Source organism: Stegodyphus dumicola, chromosome 6, assembly GCF_044657685.1.
Source record: "Stegodyphus dumicola isolate Sdum_Otavi_A_Nest chromosome 6, ASM4465768v1".
Taxonomy (NCBI): Eukaryota; Metazoa; Arthropoda; class Arachnida; order Araneae; family Eresidae; genus Stegodyphus; species Stegodyphus dumicola.
In genome coordinates, this window is record NC_140773.1 from 62,621,077 (window position 1) to 62,646,723 (window position 25,647).

At 32.1% G+C, this 25,647-nt stretch overlaps 1 protein-coding gene across 4 annotated transcripts in view; it reads left to right on the plus strand.

Moving 5' to 3' along the window:
* LOC118182538 (metalloendopeptidase OMA1, mitochondrial-like) overlaps window positions 1–25,647 on the plus strand; it is an 84,198-nt gene that overhangs the window by 19,731 nt on the left and 38,820 nt on the right. For all 4 annotated transcript variants that reach the window (XM_085818404.1, XM_085818405.1, XM_085818406.1 and 1 more), the window contains exons 3-5: window positions 7,463–7,602; window positions 8,984–9,157; window positions 21,994–22,101. In XM_085818404.1, the coding sequence (XP_085674530.1) occupies window positions 7,463–7,602; window positions 8,984–9,157; window positions 21,994–22,101 (422 nt within the window). The remainder of the gene's footprint in view (window positions 1–7,462; window positions 7,603–8,983; window positions 9,158–21,993; window positions 22,102–25,647) is intronic.

Here is a 25,647-nt window from a genome sequence, read left to right on the forward strand (position 1 = left end):
ATTGCATTGCTTGATCAATAATTGCTCCTTTTCCTGCTCGCTTCATAAGAATGGCATCAATTTAGGAGTTCCTGCTGCTATTGTTGCTTACCTAAATTTATCACTGAGATTCGTAACTGAATGAAGTAACTGAATGAATCAGTTTAATCACTAATGGCAAATATGACATCCATCCGCCTTCCTTATATTTATTTATTAATAGGTCAATAAAATAGCAAATAGCTATTTATTAATGTATACAGTCCATAAATAAAAGTAATAACTCAGCTTGTCATTATTTTTTTTAATTCATTTTAATTTATTTCAAATTCAAACTGTCCAATGAAAACTGGAGTCGGAGTCGACCTGTATTTAGCGACTCCAACTCCTTTCACCTCAAAAGTCTGCCCTACTCCAATTCTGACTCCACAGCCCTCCTTATTAAACATATTGCAATATTGTTTACCTTATTAAACATTTATTTCAATGTGAGTTGTTTAAGTTGCTCCATTTTTTGCTAATACTTTCTCTTTAATTCTGTAGACAGACATAATCTCTTTAGTTACATTGTTAAAGTCCCGTTACTGCTGTTTCAAGAATTCCGACTAACTTGTCAATCAAAATTTTCTTGTTTTCAGTAACTTTTCTGTTACTTTCTGCACTATCGGTAGCGGTATTTTCTGGATCTGGAACCAAACTACAGATTTCACTATTCATAATTGATTGATGACTGAGAAGCATTATCATCACAATGAAAAACTTCTTTTATATCATCTTCATTTATTACCGCTTCTCCACATTTCTTTACAAAATCCGTTAATTGGAAAATTTCACCTTTGTTTTGCGATATCCGAAAACCTTTAAAATAAGCAGCTATCACCATCAAATTTAGCTATCCTTTGCTATACATATTTGGCTATGCATCATGAGCTTGGCGACTGACGACAAGTTGTTCCGTTAAATTTTATCTATCGTGTATCGTGCACTGAGATAACTAAGCCTGAATTGTATTAGTTATTTATTATACTTATGTCTATTTCTTGCACATGCTTAAAGCTTATCAGAGTTCTGAATAAATAAATTCCCACATATACTTAAGCCTTATTGAAGACCGGCATTAGATATCTTACCGCCTGATGTGGGTCCTAAATTCTGCCATTCCGTGCACCCATAAGAGCCCTGGCGCTGGTTCTAGGTTTATGTGAATAACAAATCAGTTATTCTCAATTCAAATAGTCCTAAATGTAAACTTTGGGTTTATGAGTATCATCAACAAAATCTATTTTTGGCATATGGAAAGAAATTTTTGGTAAATTTTTTCTCGTCAACATTTTTTAGTGCATTTAACTTAAATCTGTAATCATTGCCAAGCGTAATGTCAACATAAAAGGTTACCATACTCCTTTATTATTCAATTACTAACATAAAAAAAAATTGTTTAGGCATCGCTCAATGAGTCATTACTCAAGTTGTCATGTTTTGATAAACATGTGGTGATGAAAGGAAGGTATAATAAATAATGATTTGCTAGGTTGGCGTCAGATCAACGATGTATCTATGTGGAACGTTTCGGTTTAAGATGTGTGCCAAAAAGCATATACGCAGAAACGGAGCCAAATTACTGATCATACAAATTTGTGCTAAAATGTTTGTTTCTTAAATAACAAGGTATTTTATTTAGCGTTGAAGTGAAATTAAGAATCGAGGCCCTCCACACGTTTTATTGTGCAAGGAGGGGGAATGAAATGCGCATGCATAAAGCCTAGGAGAGAAATGTTGTAAGTGGTTTTGAGGCCCGGATTTTAGATCATTCTGGATAATGGACTTCCGGATTTCAGTCTTTGTACTGTAGTTCTTTGAAGACTGTAAAAATGTGATTTAGGAGCTGTCTTGAATAATACTGGATAATAAAGTGTGTTTTGATACTTCATCAAGTGTCGTTGTTATTTACCCCAAATCCGCAAACCCTGTACAAATGTAAAGAAAGAGAAAAAACACAACAACTGCTGTCAGAAGTGGGATTTGCGAGTGAAAGCCAGTGACCTGCCTGCAGAGGGAAGTCATGGCAGAGGAAACGAAGATTTTGATGGACTTTTTAGCTGAGATAAAAGTTGGATATGAAGAGATGAGGGCTGAGATGAAAGCCGGATAGGAAGACATAAATGCTAAGATCAAGAGCGAAATAAAAGCCATATAAGAAAAGATGCAAGAGAAATGCGAACAGATGGTAGTGAAGTGAAAGGAGATTAGAAGCGACATCATGGAGTTTAGAGAGAAAATTGGAGCCAGAACAAAAGATGTGAAAATGACAGTAGTGGCATCTGAAAAATCAAAAAATCAAGAAATGGATGAAACATCTAACAAGATTAAAGACAGAAATAAAAAAGATGAAGAAATGAAAGACTAGAAAGAGATATCTGATTCTCATAGGCCTGAAGTAGAAATGGAAGAATGTGACAATGTGACTGCTAAGTTGGTAGAAACTGATAGTGAAGTTACAAAGTCACAGTTAACAAGTATTGAACCATCTGAAAGTTCATGTGAGATCGAAGAAGCTGATGTACAGCTTACGCAGAGTACTCCAGTATTGCAAGAAGATTCACCCACTTCGCAAACTATGTGTGTGCCTCATAGTGCAGGTTGTGCAGACAAGGACTTGATTCTAAACCTGAATACTTCTGCTTGTAAAGGATCGGATCCTATTCATGGCCCTTATGCTTATGGGACTGACTTTCAGGAAATAGAGGTAAATGAGCATGTAACCAGCAGCTGAAAATACCAAAGTGAATTATATACATGATGCAAATAAACTACAGAGTCTGAAAGTCTTTAAAGTCTGAAAGAACTGAATCTCCAGACTGTGATATGCAAAACAGAAATACATCTGAGAATTGCAGTGAAAAAGTATTTGACCCGGATATAACTTAATGAAAATCATGAGACTAAAATTCGTTCTGAACTTTAATTTGTATAGTTTAAAATTTTTATATGGTTAATTTGTGTATATAACTTATACATAGTGTAAATATTTGTCTCTTTAGTTATGTTATTTGTTTGTTTTATTACATTTCGTCTGTATCGAGTTTGGCTTTTGACCAAGGATTGTACTGCCCGGGGCATCTAGTCCTTGGGAGGGGACAGTGTTAGGAAATATCCAGCCGTGGTAAGGTAGCTTCCCCGCAAGCAGGTTTAGGGTTGCCAGAAAGTGGCAAGGGAAGGCAGGGTTGCCACATTTGGTGAGAAATCACCCATTTGGCGAAAAAATTGGCGATATGCCACAGACGGATGGAAAACCTTCTGGAACAAATTCGTACTGGGTTAGCCCAGAATGTTCTCGAACACGAGCAAAACGCTATATAAACCCTGCTGGTACGTGGAGAGTTAGCCCGTGCGAAGTCAGTGTCTCGTCTAGCGAGTCAGTGAGAGTCCATCAAGTTGATAGTCAGTCAGTGATATCCGAGTTGGTCATCGACTGCATCGAGAGAGTCTTTTAGTGTATCATCAAGTTTCATCTTAGAGTGTGTTGAGCTCTAGAAATGACTGAACCAAATCAGGAGCTGTACTCTAATATATCGTCGAGTGCATCATGAGTTGTAGCGTGGAGAGTCTCGAGAGTACATGGTGTTCTGAGAACGACCAACGAGAGTCTGGAGCTGTACTCTGGTGCTTTGCTGTGAAGCTGTCTCCACCATTATAGCCTGATAATCTGAAGGTTGTGTCGCTAATTGTTTCAGTATGTGTATAGTAGTTCTTCGATGATTGTAAGAACGAGGTTTTGGGGCTGTCTTGAATAATACTGGCTAATAAAGTGTGTTTTGATACTTTGTCATGCATCGTTGTTATTTACCCCAAATCCAAGAACTCCATACAACCATAAAGGAAGAGGAAAAAAAGCAACAATACTTATATCAGTGACAACTTTACTTTTGAGAAATGACTGTTAAAGCTTGTTTATTGGTTTTCTTGGAAAATTGGAAGAATATCTCTTACATAAGCTTCAAGCAGTAATAAATTTATTTAAAAAATTTGTTATAAACCCCTATTACCTAAACCTCATCCACCTGGAAACTGTTAAAATCACATAAGTCAGACATCACCACAAGAGATATTTTTTGGTATACATGCTATTCCAATTTGCAACAAAGATACAAACTCAAAACCTCGATACATTAGCTCAACATTCAGAAAACTATAAATGAGAATTGTTGGAAATAATAATAATAATAAAAACTCCAAGCTCTCAGCCAACCATTTCACTAAGAATGCAGGCACCTAACGGGCAGCCACTGTTGCTTCCTATGAAGAGACAGACAGTTTACATCCATGCCTTTGCCAATATTCAAACCTTTGTCCTTCAGTATGGCAGTCAGAGTCACTAACCACTTTCCCATCTGGATGCAAATTCTAAAAATTGTGCCCTGAATTTTTTATTATATATTTTAAAAATTTATATTTGTAAATATTTTTTGTAAGTCCGACTTTGTGTCAAAATAACTATGTTAGAATAGTGCTATAAATCTAATATATATCCTAAGTCGTGCTTTCAAGACATGAAAAATGCTATTTGAATTTCGTCAATTGTCCCAGTAGAACGGGAAATATAGAATTGTCTCCGCCTTTTTTTTTTCCCTCAATGTACATTGTTGAAACATTAACAAATTAGGAGATGAAGCAGAAACTAGTGGGAACATTCATTTTATTAAAACAAACTTGGAAAAGGTGTTAAAAAGAATGATATTTATGTAAATTAGTTAAAATATATGGAAAATTTTCATGTTAAAAAGACACATACACATGTTGTTTGTTGTTGGTACAAAACAAATTTTTTATAGCTTTTCATGTACATTTATACTAATATTGTTTTAGAATCAATATCATAAATTATAACTGCTGTAAAATGTTCTTGTGCTTTCTTAATGGATATTTTTTAGAAGTAGGAAAAAATCGTAATTATAACCATGTAAATCTATTATAACTAACAGTATCTAACTAATAATTTAATTATTTGTAACTAACTGCTCACCCTTAGAAGTTAACTCTACTTGTTAAGGTGAGTTGTTTCCTTTCCTTAATCCCTTTTGTGTATGCAAGATACAACACAAAAGTGTAAAAATTAACATAAAAAATTATTCTGTACAGTTAAATTAATACAAAACAACCTTGACATCTCTGGCACTTAAGTGGCTTATTAGAACTTTATTATGTTAAATACTGTGTATTAGTTAGGTTACAACTCCAACAAATTTACCTAAAGCTATGAGACTAGCTGGGTCAGATAAAGGGTAACTAACTTTCAACACTTGTCAATGTCAGGTGTTCTCATCTTTTTGGATCAACAGCTCTCTAAGCAACCAACTGCGGTGGCAACAGCCAAGCTTCTGTTATGAGTCATGCTGATTAATATTTTACTTTACAGTTTAACTTACTTTCAACTTGCAACTAACTTTCAACACTTGTCGACATCAGGCGTTCATGTCTGTTCTGATCAGCAGCTCTCTGTCTCTAAGCAACAGCAAAGCTTCTGTTATGAGTCATGCTGATTATTATTTCACTTTACAGTTTAATTTATGCCACTTAACATAAAATTTGCTCTGACTACCTCTGGGCTGAGAGAGTATGTGATGAAATGAAGCATAAAAGAAAGAATCAATATTAAGCTAAATGTTAGTAAAATTTAAGCACAAGTCCTCTAATCTTCTTTAAAATACATGGGACTGTTACAAATGTAAAATATAAATTTTTCAAGAAATTTTATAATTTAATGCTAATAATTACTTGAAAATTTGTGACGTTGATTTTATTCTTGAATTTTTTTTATGATTAAGTTATATATTAGATTATGTTTAATAATAATGTATCCTGTATACAGATTTATTTTATTCGTACAAATTACAAAAGTGGTATTATAAAATAAAAGCAAAATTCAGGTATAGATAACTGCTTTAGTTTATTCAGTTCCTATTTGCTTGATAAGTCCTGAATTTTTTTTCATTGATGATCCTTAAAAGTACTTAATTTCCACATGCAGAAGTGTGTATGAACCCTGAATAACATAGGCTGAAAAGGGGGTTGGTGTGCACTGTGAGCCCCAAAAAATCATGCCTTTTATCTGGTGAAATTGCCATGGTATTATCCACAAAGATTATCTGGAAAAAGGTAAAACCCTCAACAGTAAGATGTACAGTGAGATGCTAGTCTATGTTGACACTGCTGTGAAGGAAAAACGTTGAACTGCGTTCTGGTGCAAAAAGGTAATACTATTCCATCAAGATAATGCAAGATGTGTCTACTACATTGACTGGCTGGACTCTGTACAGACTCAAATGGGATCTTTTGTCACACCTACTATTTTTGCTCCTTTGAACTTCTACCTTTTTTTCGCACCTGCAGCTACATCTTGCTGGTGCTATCTTCCATCATGCATGGGGCATCCAAAATGTGGTTGATCTGTTTTTGGACTTGTGTTTCTTAGCCAAAGACTTTTGCCAAAATTACCAAAGACATTTGCAGAAAATCATAGATTTTGATGGTGATTACTACTCACACTAAAGGTATTGCTTTCATATTTTTTTCCTCTAACTTTATTAAAAACGTTTTTTAGCTGAAAACTTTCATTACAACCAGATATATGTGTCATCTGTGCTATAAAATCAGAAAGGGGATTCATCAGATAAACTGTCACTCGCTGTCAGTTTTCTCCTGTCTAATTCCTATGGATTCCTATCTATTGCAGCCATACTCTTTTGTATGGGAGCATCATCAGGATATTCTCTGAAATATGCTGCAGTGGCCTGTAGGTCATTATGTAATGTGTTCATTCTGAAATTAGAACGTAAAGTATGAGTGATATTTTAAAACAATTATTTCCTCATTATGAATTTGATTAATTGGATTTTAGATTCTTCATGCAGTGATTTGCAGAGGCCTCAGCAGTGCAAACTTTTATTTAATCACAGTTTATATGTGCAAAAATGATGTGAATTGCACTTCATTCCATGGCCAAAAAAAAAAAAAATTTTTTTTTTTTTCATTGAAACATGAACGAAGTTTTCACATCTTGTAACATTATAGCCAAAGGCAATGACTTCTTTTTTACACTCAGTAGTATCTTTCTTGCATCAAGATTACAATAGGAAATATATGCAGTTGTCAAGCAATATGAATGATTTATTGGCAGTATATTTCACGATTTGCTTTTATGTTTATTTGTCTGACAAATACAGTAACCTCTTGCGATGCAGAATAGAATTACTGTAAGTTGTGCATAAAACATCTAACTTTTATCTGGCGTGCAATTTGTTTTTCAAGTGTGTTATTTTCTATTGTTATCCATTTTCTTTAGTTACTTATGAACTATATTTGATTTAAATTGGTTTATATATCTGTATTTTTATTTTTCATTATGTTCATTAATTCTATTACATTCTGAATTAAAAATTTACATACCTTTTTTCCCTCTTATTTAAATTTTATTCTTTTATAGTTACTATACTTAGTGTCATCACCCTGTCAGGAATTTATTATATAACCCACTTAGAAGAAACTCCAATTACCAAACGAAAACGTTTCATGGCTTTCAACTCAAAGCAGTTAGAAAAAATAAATCAATTTGAATTACAGCGCGTAAGTATTACATGCCATGTATGATATACAATTGCTAAAAGCTGCTGTGTGAACTATTTCACAGCATTTCAGATATGAATGCATTTCAAATCTTTCATAGCATTTCAGATCTTAGTCACAGCATTTCAGATCTTAATGAATCACAGCATCTCAGATCATAATGAATTTCAGATCTACCAGTTAAAATTTTTCAGTCTGAATGTACCAACTGTATGTCATTTATTACATAAAAGACGTGTGAATGTTAATTATACAAAATAACATAAGCATAAAAACTTTTTTTTTCATTCAAAATAAGTTACTTTTTTTATTTATAAATAGTATTTATGAATATAGCTATTTATAGTAATTTTAAATGTATAATTAATGTTTCATAATAAAAGCTGCAGTTACAAAAATAGATATGTATATTACATATTTTGTAACACAAGAACATGAAGCATATTAATTTTTATATTGCTTTTTATTTTATCCATTATAGATCATGAATTATTGCCTTAGCATTATTTATAACAACAGTTTGTTGAGAAAAGTCAGTGCGCAAGGACAACTGTATATCACATACTATATACAAAATGGATGAAGGTGAAATCTCATCATATATTTTATACATCATATGTGATCTACACATACTTAAGCATTCTTAATCTTTTAAAAATTTTTATGAACAATTATAAAGAATCAAAGAACTTAATCAAAGGTCAGCAAGAAAAAAAAAAAAAAAAAACTCAACATATTGTTTATTTTTTTCAAAATGGTTAGATAGCTAATTATATAAAATTAGTTATGTTATTTACCTTGAAAAATTTGCTTTTTTTTTAAAGTAAAGCAAGTGGATAAGGATTATTTTATGTTAAGCTGGATAAATACTGAACATTTATTACTAAATTCCATCCAAAAAATTAATGGTTGATATACAGGGCTGCTACAATGTGGTACTGGTATTAATATTCACTAAAACTGCAATAGTCACATTTCTATTTTAATAATTAAATAGTGAACATTTATTACTAAATTCCATCAAAAAATTAAAGGTTGATATGCAGGGCTGCTGCAGTGTGGCACTGGTATTAATATTCACTAAAACTGCAATAGTCACGTTTCTGTTTTAATGAACACTTCTACTGAACATCAATAAAACTCACCTTTCTAAAGTTTTGACTGAAAATGCTTAATGGTTTATAGATTTAAATAATGAAAAAAGTGAAAAGTAAAGTTTTCGAATCTCAACTCTTTTTCAAGATTTGTAGGATTTGAAGTTGAGTGGGCCAGCTCTTAATTTATAACCATGCTTGGAAATAACTTATTGCATTTTTCATTAACTGTTTGTTTATTTTGATTAGTCTGTTATTAACTTATTTTATTCTTCTTAATATTTTAGATAATGGAAAGTGTTGGGAACCAAATATTATCTCCCTATCATCCAGATGCAAGGCGTGTTCAAACAGTGGTGAACCGAATTCTAGATGCTAATAAGGATCTAGAAGAAATGAGGAAAAGGAAATGGGGAATAGCTGTGATTGACAGTCCTGTTGAAAATGCATTTGTTTTGCCTGTTAGTATTATCTCTCTCTCTTTTTTAAAAAATTATACCAGCTATTTTTATTAAATTGGAAATCTTTAAAATTATATAAAAAGATGTAGTGATTGTAATAATTATATAAGAGGATCGTAGTGGTTTTGGTTTACATATTGCAAATTAGTAGGAAACTGGCAACCATACAACAAAATATAAACAGGGATAACGTAACATAGGTATTTATGTAAGTTAAGAAATATTCTTGTAAAATTAAATATTGTAGTGCCTGTTTTTTCTCATATATGGCTGCATTATATATATGGCCTGTTTTTCTCACATATGGCTATCTTTAATATATTTTTGAATTGTCTCTTTTGTATGCTTAATTGTAACATAGTAATTGTTAGTATAATGTGCAACCAGAAATAAAAATATGAGTATTATTATTTTTTAAAAAGTTATTTTATATTAAGTAGAAATATTAGTTTCTGTTACATCTTCTTGAAACTGGCTAAAAATGGTTTTAAGATTTGGAAAGTTAGAAATCGTTCTTTATGTCTGCTTTACCTGTCTGATTATCTTTTTATATCAGTGCTTCAGCCAAGAAATATGTATGTGCAGTTCTGTACCCCCCCCCAAATGGTGTGAAGTTATTTTTTTTTCAAAGGATCTAAATGTATAAAATGAAATTTTATTTTGAATGTTGTTTCTCGCATTTAGCGTACATTTTTCTGTTTAATAAAAAATTCTTTGTGAAAAAAGGATTGTATAACTTTTCATTAATGTTTGTGCAGTTGAAATTCTTTAAATTTTACATAAAGCAAGTTGTGTGAAAAAAGAAAAACTGTTGTTGGTCATTTCATTTCCCATAAAACATTAAATTGCAAAATGCTCAGGGCATTAAAAGCCTTTGTAAACTTGCCTTTTGGTGATAAATTTCAGAGGTAAAAAAAGAATACGAACAAAATGTTAAAATAGTGCAAAAAAGTCTGACGCAATCTCAACCTTCCTTATAATGTCTGAATTAGACAGAGAAAGGTATGTCCAACTCTAACAGTTCCTCTATTAGATAAAACAAATTGGACAAAGAGGGAAGTGATTATCAACCATAGAGCCTGAATTGTAATGAGAACACTTTGTCAAAAATTGTAATCTTATTCATTCAAGCAGCCAATCGGTCATATCCAACTGCTGGTTAGAATGCAAGTAGCATAATGTCTTAAAGACTATGATCAGTGATTAAACTAATCAGTATTGCAAGGAATACCATTGCTTAGGGGTCTGAAGGCTTAGGGAGCCCTTGAACTACATTTACATGTTTAAACTTAAGAAGACAAATTCTATTATATGTATCTATATCTCTTTCTATATACATCTGATCAGATACATCTACCCCCTACTTGCCTGATATCTGTATGATGCAGAAAGGAGGCCTTAGGAAGTGGGGAAAACAGCTGAAATCAGTGTTGCATACACCCAAATTTCAATGTAATGCAAAACAAAAAACCTTTATGCTTTTGTTTTGGTTCAACTCTAGAGGAGAGCGTTCGAGTGATTAGTGATAACCGGGGCCCGACCATTGCTGAGGCTTATTGTGAGAACAAGTTCTGAATTTCTTGAGAACATAAAACAAAAAGCAAAGAACAAAAATGAAAATACAGGAAGTCAGGATTCCTAAGGTTCACTTGAATTCCCTGAACTCCCAGTTTTTGGAAACGTTTTTATATTCCATGGGCACTGTATACTTTTTACCAGTTCTTGTTTTAAAACTCAGTTATACAATTAATTTACTTATATATATCTCATGATAATGGTTCAGTCTGGAATAACATTTTGAAAAAGTTTAAAATCTTCTTCCTCTGTTTCTATTCACGTGTCCTGCTTTCACAGTTTTTGACTTTTTTTTTTTTTTCAGTTGTCAGGCTTGAATAGTTTATAACTCATGCACATTAATTCAATACAGTTGAGTCCCGCAAACTCGACTTCTGATATCTCAACATTCCTTATGACAACATTTTAGGAACATTTTAAAGATATCTATAAAAACCAAACAGAGCAAATATTACTTACAGTACATATAGTCATTATTTATGTGTATATCTTTCCTGTTCTGTTCGAAGATTTTAGAGTTCTTTTTCTGTAATTTTTGCCATTTTTGCACTATGTCATTAATTCTTGGAACTGCTTAACAAATTTTAAGATATGTTGTAATACTTGGCAATGCTGTTTCCTTCTTTCAAAGATACAAAAAAAAAAAAAAAAAAAAAATCAGGTAGCAGCTGGCCACTGGCTCACATTCCTTCATATTGTTGCGAAATGTTAGAAGACTTATCAGAAGTTTTGTGACTGCATCTTGCTGCAAACTAAAATCCAGTTCATTGCTGGTATCGTTCTTCATTTCACATCCAGTTATATAAGTGTTAACATATTTTGGGGAACTTTTGATATTCTGTAAAGTGAAAATGTCATTCGAAAAGAAAAGAAAACAAACTAGCATGACAGTGTAAATAAAACTAGATACCTTAAAGAGACTAGACAAAGGAGAAAGTGTAAACAAAATTACTATGAATTTAGGTGTTGGATGGACTTCTTTTATAGGGTGGAAAAAGAAGAGGTCTGAAATCGAATCTTGGTGTGTGAAAAGAGCATGTATGGATAGTTTAAAGAAAAGAAAAAGTATGAAAGGTGGTAAATACAGAAAAATGAGCTAGGTGCTTTATTTGTGGTTCAGGCAGCAAAGGGAACAAGCATTTCAGGACCAATTTTACAAGGGAAAGCTCTAAAATTTTATGAGCGAATTTCAAGAAGAGCCTGGATTCATTGCTAGTGCTGGTTGGCTTGACAGATGGAGAAAGCAGTATGGCATCACGTAGTTAAACGTTTGTGGGGAAAAACTAGTTGCTAACTTAAAAAATGCTGCAATATTCAAGGATAATATCCTTAAACTAATTGAAAAGGAGGGTATATCTGGAGATCAAAATAATTGTAATGAGACCAGTGTGAATTTTCGAACGGTACCTTTGAAAAGGCAGGCATCCAGTGAAGAAAATTGGAAGTGACCTGGCTTCAAAAACAAGGAGAAAATCACAATCTTGGCATGCAGCAATGCAATAGGCAGCCATAAGCTCAAACTAGTACTCATAAGCAAATCAAAAAAATCTCCGGGCACTTAAAAACGTAAAAAAGTACATTAATGGAACCGAAACCAGCTATTATCCTCCTGTTTGGTGCCAGATTTAACCAAATGCATGGATGAATGGAGCAATATTTAATTATTAGTTTTATCGGCAGTTCGTTCCTTCAGTGGAAAAGATTTTAAAATAAAAAAATCTACCAAGGAAGACGATTCTCATTCTAAGACAATGCCTCATCCCATCCTGATGCAGGACAGTTGCAAGATGAAGATATAAGAGCCATGTTTCTTCCTCCTAATGTAACTTCAGTGTATCAGCCAATGAGCCAGGCCATTTTGGAGACATTGAAGAAAACATACAGCCATAAACTTCTTTCATCTCTTGTCCTAGCCATGGAGGGCGGGTGTGATATGATCGAGAAACTGAAGAAAATAGATGTATTCGATGTTGTTGAATGGATAGCTCATTCTCAGAATGAAATCGAGCAGATAAGCCTTGTTTGTTCCTGGAGAAAATTGCTGGACCATTTAGGACATGAATTTCATGAAAATAGAAAAGAGGCAGAAAATTTTGAAATAGTTGTCTTTAGAAAATTCCAGGCTGTGAAGAAGTTACTGATGGTGATGTTGAAAAATGGATGGGACAAGATGAAAGTTGTGAAATTTTAGGACATGTGGAAATAGTTGCACTGGTGAAAGACAATGTGGATAAAAAAGAAGATGAATCAGAAAATGAACAGATTGAAGACAGGAGAAAAGCTAAAATGATGTCCCATAATGAAAGACTGCAGGCCGCTGAAGGAATGCTCCATTACATGGAGGAGCAAGGTGCATCTGGTATGGACATTTTGTTCCTCCGCCGCCTACGGGATGAAGTTGCACGACGATGGAATGAGTGTGAGAGACAATTTACCATCGCACAATATCTATCTGCCAAGAACTAATAATATTTTTTTTTCATTTTTGTATGTAAGTTTTTTTACTCAATTATCTTAGGTTATTTTTTCTTTTTATGACTCTGTTGTACTAGAACTTGACATACAAAAATTAACATTAATTTAATTGTAAGCTGTTATTTTCCATGTCCAATATTGTGCTACAAATGTGTAGAGTAATGTATATTTAAATATTAGAAGTTCTGAAAAACCCACCCCTTATTCCAAAAAACTTGACAGTCTGTCAGTCCACATTATGTCGAGTTTGCAGGACTCTACTGTACTAGTTTCTGTGTATGTAATTTTAGGGAAAAATATCTAAGCTTCTTTGCTTAATTATGTTTTAAACTGATAATGAAGTCTTATTTGATATGTTTCATAAGGTATCGATGATTTAGGTATTGAATCAATTTATCAATGTAAACATTGATTAAATAATTAACTTGTTGCAATCGTTTGCAAGGTTGAGACCTTGCAAAACAAAGATGTGCATTTGAGTATTTGCCATCAAAGTCTGAGCTCGAGTTTACACTCGGAGTGGAATATGACCCTATGATCTATGGTGATTATTGTTCATCTGGATGAGTACTATCACCCATCTTAATTTGTAAAAACAATTTAGAATCACCCTGTATATACATATATATATGTATGTATATATATGTATATATATATAATGTTGTATGATCTTAAATCCATTTAGTGCGAATACAAGTTATTACTACTTGCGCAATTGCTGCAAAGTTAGTTAATAATAATTTATTTATTAAACAGTATTCATTAATTGATTATATTATCTCCTAAGTTTAATTAAAGTAGAATGCTTTTATTCGTATGTGCATATAATATGCATATATCTGTTTGCATATACGCGCACCTCATTTGCATATGTATATACCATATGCAAAATTCTACATAAGTAACCTAACCACACTGATATGTATATACCATATGCATATGCATATCAGTGTGGTTAGGTTACTTATGTAGAATTTTAAAGAGCAAGTTAATTATGTGAAACACAACTGAAAGTTTTTGCCTTGAGCTAACATTGCACTGTTGAGGGAAAATGACAGGGAATTTATGAAACACCATGGTTGTGAGACACGAAAGGTATCAAACAAGTAGCAGGGGAAGGTTATCAGACAATGACTATCTCTGCACCCTATATAGTGGGGCTGAAGAAAATTCGGTCACCCATCTCCTAAGTGTTAAACAAGGACGGAGGATGGGGATACCTGATGTCTAACAAAGGTAAGCAGGTATGTGTCTCATGCCCTCCACTAACTTGAACCCGAGTCGAGAACTTGAACCCGAGTCCCCACTAACGAGCTCCCGAGTCCCAGGACAACATAATAATAATAATAATAATAATTCTTAAATGCATGAAATATGATCTATCAATAAAATACATTAATACATTGGATACACTATACAGTTACATGAATACATTAGTTATGTACTTGAGAGCTTGATTACGGTAAGACATACATTAAACTCATTTACATTCATTATTTGGGACTTGCGTTATTTGAGTACATACATACGTTGTTATAATAGACACATAATTATGTTATGAATACCGTTACACATTTAAATACTAGTTATGTACTTAAATACTTGATTGCTATAAAAACATAACAACGTCGTTAAACAATACAACCGAATTCTCTCTATGTACATTGTGCTGCCCATAACCTTAACTTGGTGAAGGCATTAAATGAAATTATATTAATTTCAAAGAAAGCACAAGAAAAAGACCTTGCAAATGGGTTAAAGAAAAAAATGGAATCTTGAATTCTTATTCTTAAAAATTTTTGTGGAAGAAGTTTTATCTTTTACTAATGCAGCATCTCAAGTACTGCTAAGAACAGTTGACTTGAATGAAGCTCGTCAACATCTAAAAGACATTTCTATCAGTATACAAGATATGAGAAACAGGTTTGAAGGTATTATGAAAGATGTTAATTTTATTGCAAGTAAATGAGGCACTGGAAATAAATGAAAAGTTAGGAAAAAAAAAAATGTGATGAGTTATGTGAGGATAACAAGTTTGAAAATCCTGAAATATTTTTTCAAGTAACAGTTTTTTAATGCTGCTGTCGATATTTTAAATACTCAATTAAAATATAGAATGACAAAAATTGCAGACATTTTCATTTTTGGAACCTAATATTCTGTCAGCATTCACAAATATAGAAATTATTAATAATGTTTCAAAAATATGGAAAACATATGAAGAAGGCTTTAGTAATGCACTGGAAATATAACTGTTTATTTATTAACTATTTATAAATACTTTTAGAATAGAAATCCAAAATTTGAAGTCCATTAAGAATTTAACTAAATTAGCAATGGTAACATATGACATAACAAGCAGTGATTCGGAAGAAAGTTCCGGGACAAAGGTCATAAAAAAATAGGAAATTGCATTTACCAAGTAATGATCCTAGCGGCTATCAAAGTAGTCCCCTTGGCTATTCATACACAACTGCCAACATTTCTGGAGGTCTTGGAAGCAAGCAGGGAAATCTTCAACTGCGATGTTTGCAAGCTCATTTGTCACAGCATGTTGGATGTTTCCAATAATCTTGATGAAGCCTTCCTTTCAGTCACTTTTTTACTCATGGAAACAAGAAAAAAATCACAATAATCTTTGGTACAAATGTGGGATCATGTCCGTCTCTATCCAATAGTTTAGCAGAAATTCTTTGTCTTTTCTCTTTCTGTTCATCTGTTAGTGAGTGAGAGACAATTTTTGCATTAAGTTTCCATTTCCTTAAATCTCACATAAAATCTTATGGTACACATCATGATTCAAATTCAGATCTTCTCACACAGTTACATGATGGTCTTCATGCAGCAACTGCTTTACACGCTTTACGTTTGCATCAGTATGTGCTATAGGTGGGCGACTAGTTCTGGGATCATCTTGCACTGAATCGTTTCCTTCATAAAACCTTTTGTGCCATTCAAAAACATGACTTCTTGAAGATGCCTCACCTGCATATGCTTTCTTAATCATGTTCCACATTTCACTAGGGGTTTTCGCAAGCTTAACACAGAACTTGATGTTCACTCTTTGTTCACAACCAGCATCCATTGTGTCACCTTAATGAATGCGACAACAATCCGAACAGTGCGTTGCTAACAGTGACGTAGCTAGGATTCCAGCGCCCGGGGACAACTGAAGAATTTGTGCCTCCTTTCTGTGTGCCAAAATGGAAAACATTTCATTAAAAAATTTTTAATCATCAATTTGCCGCCGCCTGGATGCTGCACCTGGAGACATATATCCCCCTTTGCCCCACCCTAGCTAGGCCACTGGTTGCTAAGCACAGCCCTGCCACCTAGTATGTTTGTGTGGAAACATGGCGAAGGTTATGTCAAGAAAGAATACATACCAAGTAACATAAAAACAATATTTGTTCCTTTTTAGTACTGTAAACTCAGACATTTAAAAAAAAATTGTCCTGGAACTTTTCTGACTAAGGATGTATTTATCATTACCTGTAACCACAGCCATGAGTGAGAGATTATTTTCAAAACTGAAGCTAATAAAAACATATTTAAGAAATGCTATGACCCAAGATTGGTTATCAAACTTTTCGCTGTTGAGCACTGAAGCTGAGACATCTGACAAAATAGACGTTCAGGTATTGATAAATAATTTTATGGAAATAAAGGTTAGGCGATACAAATTTTCATAAAGATGGATTTTTGTCATTATGATAAATTTTGATCACCAGTGTTCGAATTACACTTAATAATGAAAAAAAGAGCTCTAGTGTAGAATTGGGTGCCCCTTCGATTAGCGAGAATTTTTTTTTTTTTTTAATTTTGGCGATGAAACCTCATTTCTAGTTACCATGATAGTTTTAACTTTGTTTTAGCTTCCTGATTTTTTTTAAATGAAAATAGATTGATGTGTACATGGACAAATTTAAGGCAGTGCACAGTGACTAGTTTGTGCAATTCTGGGATGTTTAAGTGAAAACAGATCGATGTGTACATGGACACGGAGTTTGTGCAATTCTTTGACTTCTTATTTTGGTTTTGTGTAGCATCCATCTTGAAATTGTGCCTTCCTGCCGCTGATCCTGGCATCAAAAAAAAAAAAAAAAAAAAAAAAAAAAAAAAAAAAAAAACAAGGGGCACCCAATAGTAAACTTTTACCAAAAAAGCATTAGAGAAAAATAGCAGTATGAACTGAGAAAAATTAAAACAGGAAAAAAAGTTTTAGAATACATATTTTTTATAAAAATCATGTATTCAAATTGTTTAGTGTATCAAAAAAAATTTTAAAGAAACAGGAGAAAGAAACTTTAGCGCATATATTGTCTACAAAATTTTTATGTTCAAATAGTTTTCTTTATGAAATTTGCAATAAATATGTTTTATATTTAACAAATATATCATTTACATAATAAATGTTCTTTATGAAATTTGCAATAAATATGTTTTATATTTAACAAATGTATCATTTACATAATAAATGTTCTTATTTATTAATTATATATTATTGTATAAGTAATGTTCATAGGCTGAATAAATCATAGAGCACTTTATATTATTGTAAAATTTTTTGTATGTTTACCTATTATCTTGTCTGTCAATTTATACCATAGCTATCTATTTATTAATTTGTAAAATCAAGAGAAAAATTTTAGATTGTTGCAAACTTTACATAGAAATTCAAACTATATTTGTATGTTAAATCTCTTGGATTTTATTTAAAAGCTCTGCAAATCTAAGCTTTCTACCTTCTCTTAATACTATACTTTACATTGACTTTTTTTTTTTTTTTGTATAGACTTATTCTTTTGTTATCAGTATGTATCTCTGTGAAAGGCAAGAAAAATCTGTCTCTCACAATTTCACACACACAAAAAGGCTTAAGTAAGATAAAAAATCATCATCAAAATGTTAGTAAGATTTAAAAAAAATATATCATCAAAATGTGACAAAAGCCTTAATTTGATTTTTTTAAAACTCTTTTGGGGGGAAGTACAGTAAATTCATTAGAAGCCCCCAAGAAGATGTTTTGCATAAGGCCTAAACCGACTATGTTAAATCAAAGACCATTGCTTCAATCTTTATTTTTAATGTTATTTTGAAGATCACAAATAATGGAACTTTTAATGGTATTAATTATTATCTTGCAGCTGTATTAAATACTAGAATTGGTATATATTTATCGGAAATATATTCAGTTATTTTGTTACTTTTTTTTTTTTCCCTGTACCATTCACTTCTTCATCATCAGATATGCCACAATGAAAGGGAATCTACTGTACAGCTACTTTCTTTTAGAATAAGCTAAATATTTAAGCAATAATCAACATTCTTGAAATTTTAGGTATGAAGCTGGTTTACTCTGATTGGCTATAACCTGTAAAGCACAATTCATATGATGGTTTAGTCATCATTATTGTCAAAGGCTTAAGGCATTAATTCTGTTCACAGGTGAAAAAGTTTTAAGCTTTAGCCAATCACAGAAGGTAAAATTGTGCTAATGTAAATAAGCAGTTGACTCACCGAACTATCTGCTGAATGTCGGTTCTTGTTTGCCTCACTATGATTGGTCAGATTTTATACCAAGTTGGCATAAAGTTGCAAAATTAGAATATTTAGATAAAATCCATATACTAGTTTTTGTGAGATTACAATGTTTTCTTATTTAGTAACTAAGTTCCTCTTATGCCCACAAAGCCCTCAACTAAATGAAGTCTAATGATCTAAATGAAGTCAGTTACTGAGGGATCTGAAAAGACCACAATGATTTGAGAAATTTAGGAATCTATGTCTAGAATTAAAAGTGATATCTGAATGGCCTCAACTTTACTATCACAGCTCCTGCTTTGAAAAATGAGAAGTAAATAATAGGAGAAAAAAGAATGGACTCGTGGACCTCATCTGGTATATTCCTAGACATGGAGATTAGTAACAATAACAACAACAACAGAAAAAAGAGCTTAAGATACCAGCACTGGCTGTAAGTGTATTGAGCTTAGATCCAGCCATGTAAATACAGTCATTATTTGAATAACACTCTTCAGTTGTTTCCATTGCTAAGGATAATAAAACTTCTTGGCTGGAATCAAATTTATGGCAGCAGTCTGATTTCACAGCTGACAAGCATTCAGTCTCAAAGCAATGTTTCGGATTCAAAAAGAATTACCAAGTTTTAATGAAAATTTTTAGTCTCCTTGTCTGGCAATTTATTGTAAAGCTGTTAACTATCTAAGGAAATCTGATATTTTTCTCAAGAAACTTCATAGATTATGTACAACTGTGTAATGCAGGACAGCGTTTACAGAACTGTTTTCACAGTGCCTGTGACATGGCAAAAAATACCTGTTTTTTCATAAATTTCAGCTTATTTTAAAAAGTTTTAGAGGCAGCAATTAAAAGTGCATAACAGTACTTCATAACAGGTTTCATTATTATTTTATAAGTAATTTAATTTGTAATAAGGTGAAATTTGAATATCTTAGTTCAACCTTCATCTTGCTTACAAAATGCAAGAAACAATTAGCATTTTGTTAGTGATAATCATTTGAACATAATTTAAACAATCGTTACGTTAAAATGATTATTTTCTTAGCTCTTCTACTATGATTAATTAAATTTTAAAAATCTGGTATTGAGGCAAAGAAATATTATTATATAAAACTTCAAGATAAAGAGGGCTTTTAATTCAAGTAAGCAACACTTTGAATGTGCTTGTGTTATTAAATTACAGTCAAAAGTCTTTAATCCGGACTCGTCAGGACTTCGGCGATTCCGGATTATGGATCATCAGTTTAAATCTGGTAAGATGGCATGCAGAAATTATAAAATTAAAAATATGAAACCGTAATTTATGAAATAAGGAGAAATTATAATCTAAAGGGTATCAAAATTTACAACAACAACAACAACAAAAAAAGCTTAATATTTATTTGTTTACTTTATTAAACATTTCTTTCAACGCACGCATGCGTAAAGCATACATTACGCATAGTCAAAATTAGAAAATTGCAACCATAAAACTATTTGATGTGTATTTGTGATATTTATAATGACGAGGAATTCGATTTACATCATATCAAAGACGGAGTACATCGAGATGAAATACTACATTTAGTAAGGAATTATAAGCCTAATAAAATAAAAACATCTGCCCTGAAGATAAGGATAGTGCTGACAGATCAACTTCCAGTTCATTGCGCGCCGTGACGTACCCCCCTTCCCCTGCAGAGCAGCGTGTAATTGATAAACAGATTTCGGAATGGTTAGAGAAACAAAGGATATGACTTTATCCATTTTTTGCAGCAATTCCACTTTTTGTTTGATGGACATCGAAACATGCTTTCGCTTTGTAGATCCTTTGCTAGCTCCAGAATCAGAAATTCTTTTTGACATAATCGAAGCTCAAGCTTACTTTTATAAAATTGCTCTAACAGTCTGCAAAAAATAATAAGCTGGATCCAATTCGAAGTTTAAGGAACAACGCAATCTGCAACATTAACTGAAATAGATAATTAGATAATTTTAGCTTAGCTTATACCGCCCATTATACATTAAATGCGTGAAAACATATGCGTTGACGCATGCACAGAAAGTTTGCAGCTTTGAGGTCCAGATTATAGATCATTCCGGATTATGGACATCCAGATTAAAGACTTTTGACTGTAATGCTAAATCCTGAATCTTTTCATGGTCTCATTCAATGTGTATTGTAATCTCTCTTGTGCACCCTTTTTTTGGGATAGAAGACTATATCAACAAATCATGAGTACATATGAGTATATTTAAATTCTCATCTTCTGGTATACATATGAGATTATTGACATGTATGTCAAAAGATAATAATTTGCTACTGCTTCATGGAGAAAACCTGTCTGAAGCTGCTTGTAATGAGATGCAGCATTTCCATAATACATGCTTATTAATCCTTGTCAGTTCAAGCTGCTGATACATGTAGCATATTTCTTTAAACTCAAAGGCATAAAAGTTTCTTAAGCAGTTATGTCCACCAAACAACGTCATATGTTCTTTTAAAATTCCAAAAAAGCTGCAGCTGCAATATGACTTCTAGTCATATTATCTTACATATACTGACTAATAATTGCATTATTTTGCTATATGTGTTGCCTAAGGCTTGCTTGAGTAGGATCTAGCAAACCATGAGATTTGAAATACCATGCAAGTCTTTTCATCAAGAAAATGTAAAATGTGTATAAATGTGTTTGATTTTCAGGCAATCACCATCATAACTGCACGAAAAGAAACATTCATTTTTGTAATGAAATGCCAAGTCTGCAACCACTAAGTTTCTTAGTGAAAATTGTTAAAATGATTCATTCAGCCACTGCTAATCCAAATTAAGAAAAAAGATAAATTGTTCCTGGAAAATCATAAATTAATGATTCCAGTACATACTTCCTAAAGGGCAATGAACAAAATGAAAAGGAGTTAAATATTTTTCTAGAGTTTCTTGTATATTTATGCACAGCCAATCTAATTGCTAATGCTAAATTATTCAAATGAATGAATGTTAAATTATTATAATTATTGTGTATCAAGATATGCAATTTTCTGCATATTTTGAATAATAGTTTTATTTTTGGTTAATTTATTGCATGTATTAACAGGTATTTTAATCAATTTACTAAACTTTTGAGGTGCATTTCACTTGTATAAGATATGCTTATTAATTTATTTCATAATTTTGATTAAATTATAAAATTTTGCATATTAATTTTGAAATTACACAGTTTTACAAAAGGAAAAATTAAATATGTGTTCTTCTTCCCAAGATAGGATATGTGTTTGTCTTCACTGGAATGCTGAAACTGTGTACCAATGATGATCAGCTAGGTGCTATCTTGTCTCATGAAATTGCTCACTGCATTCAAAATCATGGGGTAAGTCTATTTTGAGAGAAGCAATATTTTAAATAAACTGCATATTAAGTAAACTTTTATGCTTATATTAATTTGACACATTTCTAGTGCATATTTTGTGTGCTTTATTTTTTAGTGTTAAAAAAATTCCAATCCTAATTTTTTTAATAAAATAAATTTCTATCAAGTTTGCTGCCCATATGATGTTAAAGAATCATGTATTCTGAAAGTTTTTATTTCTTTTTCAATGTGTCTTTTAACAATAAAGTCCAGAAGACCAGTATCTCCACGACTTTTGAGACTTATGGTTGTTAAGAATTTAGAGTTCTGCAGATTTCAGTTTGTAATAAATGAATTCATAAATGAAAAATCCTTAGATTTAGACTAAAATGACAAAATAAATAATGCAATTGATACTTTTTTGACATTTTTATTAAGAAATATATTGCTATTTTACATAAAAAGTAAAAGTAAAAAGAATATAAGAAAATGTTTTTTAACTTTTTTAAATATCTGTTTTATTTTAGTATGTTTTAAAACTTTATAATGTTCTATTCTGAGAACTTCTTAATTTTTGACACATTTCTAATGCATATTTTGTGTGCTTTATTTTTTAATGTTAAAAAAATTCCAATCCTACTTTTTTTATAAAATAAATTTCTATCAAGTCTGCTGCCTAGATGATGTTAAAGAATCACATATTCTGAAAGTTTTATTTCCTTTTTTAAATTTTTTTTTTTAATTTCCGGTTTTTACACAGGATTGCCACGCAACCTGAAAAACTGGGAAAAATCAGGGAATTTGAAAATTGACCAAAAAAGTCAGGGAATTTAAATATTTTAGTCAAAATCTGGAAGAATCAGGGAATTTCATACAGCGATTCCCCAAAAAAGTGATTTCAGCACCAGCGATCACTTTCTTGGCAAATTATGTATCACGTTAGCATCATTCAGGCAGTTGGCATAGAGCCAATTTTCACAGCTGCAATCAGATTGTCTTTTAGAAAGGCAAAACAAGTTTTCAGTAATTTCGGCTTCTAGTAACCTCAAGAATCAAGAGACTCGCATGTGCATATGCAGTGTATGTTGACCAAAGGAAAATGCCTTCCCATTATTGTATAAAACAAAATCGGTGTAATCCTAGTATATGGTGCACACAAGATTTGGCGACACTATGATGAGCAGTAAACAGGCCATTTTGGTGTTAGCGACATTTTTCAAAATTTGCCATGTACTAGGATTTTACAAAATCATTTAATTTTTTTCTTTCTAATAAATCCCATATTTGTCATTTTGCAGTAAAATAAAGAAAATAGTAATCAGTCATCTAGGCTAACCATTCAATATAACTATATTTTCGCTAAAATATTCGTTTATTATTTTAATTCAATTTTTAATTTTTAAGCAATTAACTTTATTTCAATGTTATACATATCAATTAATGTAGCGTCTTCCTTTTAAATTTATTTATTATTAGTTCATTGTACTTTCAAATTTCATGCGATTTTCTACTGCATACTCCTGAAACTAATTCTAGGAGTATTATACCATCACGAAATTTAATTCACATATTTTTTGCGTAAGTATGCTGCTAAATAAATATAAAATACCTGAATTTCTTTTAAAATATTACTAAATAGATTTCTTTCTTTCGTTTAGCTGAAAAATATCTACCTCAGAAGACATTTTTTAATCCAGATTAGGCAGATTCTAATATCATTTTCTAATATCAATCACTATAGAAAGCAACTATTACAGTTATAGTAATGCTTTGGGGATTATATATATATATATATTGATATATTGGTATTAATGCATGCTTATGGGTTTGTAATAGATTGAATGTACAATTCTGATTTAGGTTAATAAAAACTTATTTTTATGAAAAGAAATATTTCAGAACTCTGGAATGTTCCACAGAAATATTTGTACGAGTGTTCACAGTATTATACTGTATAATCAGTACTTACACTTCAAACTGCTAAGAGCATTAAATACAATGCAATTGCAAAGCTCATCTAAAGAGAAAGCTAATCCGATTTCACACTGAACTCACAATAGCAACAGCAGCTAACTAAGCAACCGAGAGCAGATGCTCTCTCTTCGGCCTTAAATAGTTTTCAACTGGCCACTAAATATTTCTAGTATTTTCTGCTTCTCAAAATTACTGGAAAGCAATATGAGGTTGGAATTATGGTTACAGCTAACATAGTGGTCAAGTACACTTATTCAGTTTCAAATGCATGTGTCGCTGTATTGTTTCTTTTCCCGCATAGCTTTTTCTTAAAATTTCTCTCGCACTATATTACAACAACTTTAATTATAATTCTACTAAAATTACATTCCTAAATACAAAATTTGTGACAATATATATAAAGTCATATGTAATTGGCAAATTTTTGTGTTTTCAAGTGGTACCATAATTAATTTGCCTCTCAGCACAGTGCACTATGAGGATAGATTGGAATTTTCTTAAAGTCAGAAAAAGTCGGGGAATTTCATTCTCCTCTTTGAGTGGCAGCCCAATATATATGTGTGTGTGTGTGTGTGTAAGAAAAATAAAGAATATGTAAAAGATTAAATTAGCAACGTAAATTTCCCTTCTCAATTCTAAAAATAGTAACCCCTCTCTGCAATTCTTACGTAATTATGATGATGTAAATGGAACTAAAACTCAACCAGCCAACAGTAATTTTACAGCAATATTAACTGTCATATCAAAATGCTTTGAGAACCAAAACTAACTCAGTCTGACTTGAGATTTCATTCTAAACATTACACATTTGCTTTCCACGCTTTGGCCTAGCTACACTGCTGTCTGTCTGCTGCTGCTTTCTTGCTACAATGTTATCACAAATGTAAGCCCTTTGAAACAGGCAAATTTAATGTGTCGACTTATGTGTAGCCATAACATGTTGCTGCAAATAAAACTGAAGATTTAATCTGCCTTCGCCTCCAATTCCCTAGTGATTATGGATCAACACTTCTACGCCATCCAAATTCCTGCTCCTGAATATATTACATATATATACATATTTCTTCTATTGATTTCACATTTTTTAACCTTCAGAATTAGATTAATTAACTAGCATGTTTTTTTTTTAAATTCTATTAAATTTTATTTGCAAAAAATAGCATGTGTGTGTACTAGCATACTTTTTGGAAAAATGGCCAACATTCTTACTTTGAGAAAATGAGAATGTTCTAAATAAATCTGTTAGCACTATTTTTAGCCTTTTGTACAATTCACTGTAAAATTTGACATGATATTAACCAGCTCACCATTTGCCCCGACAAAGACTCGTTCACCGAACATGCATCTTCATCCATTAGTAACAGCATACTCTCGTTGAGGTGGAATGTGGGCTGGACCGGGACCCCCGAGACACATTAGACACAGCGTGTGTTTCAAACCCCCCAGAATGAGTCAAAAATGAAAAGAGGTGATTGATGGGTTATTTGTTCCACTTATTTCCTCAGCGGTGTTGCATTAGGATGACAGCAGGGATGTATCAGGAAAGTAAAGGATGGGGGATCACTTTCTTGGAGTGGATACCCCCCTCAACAC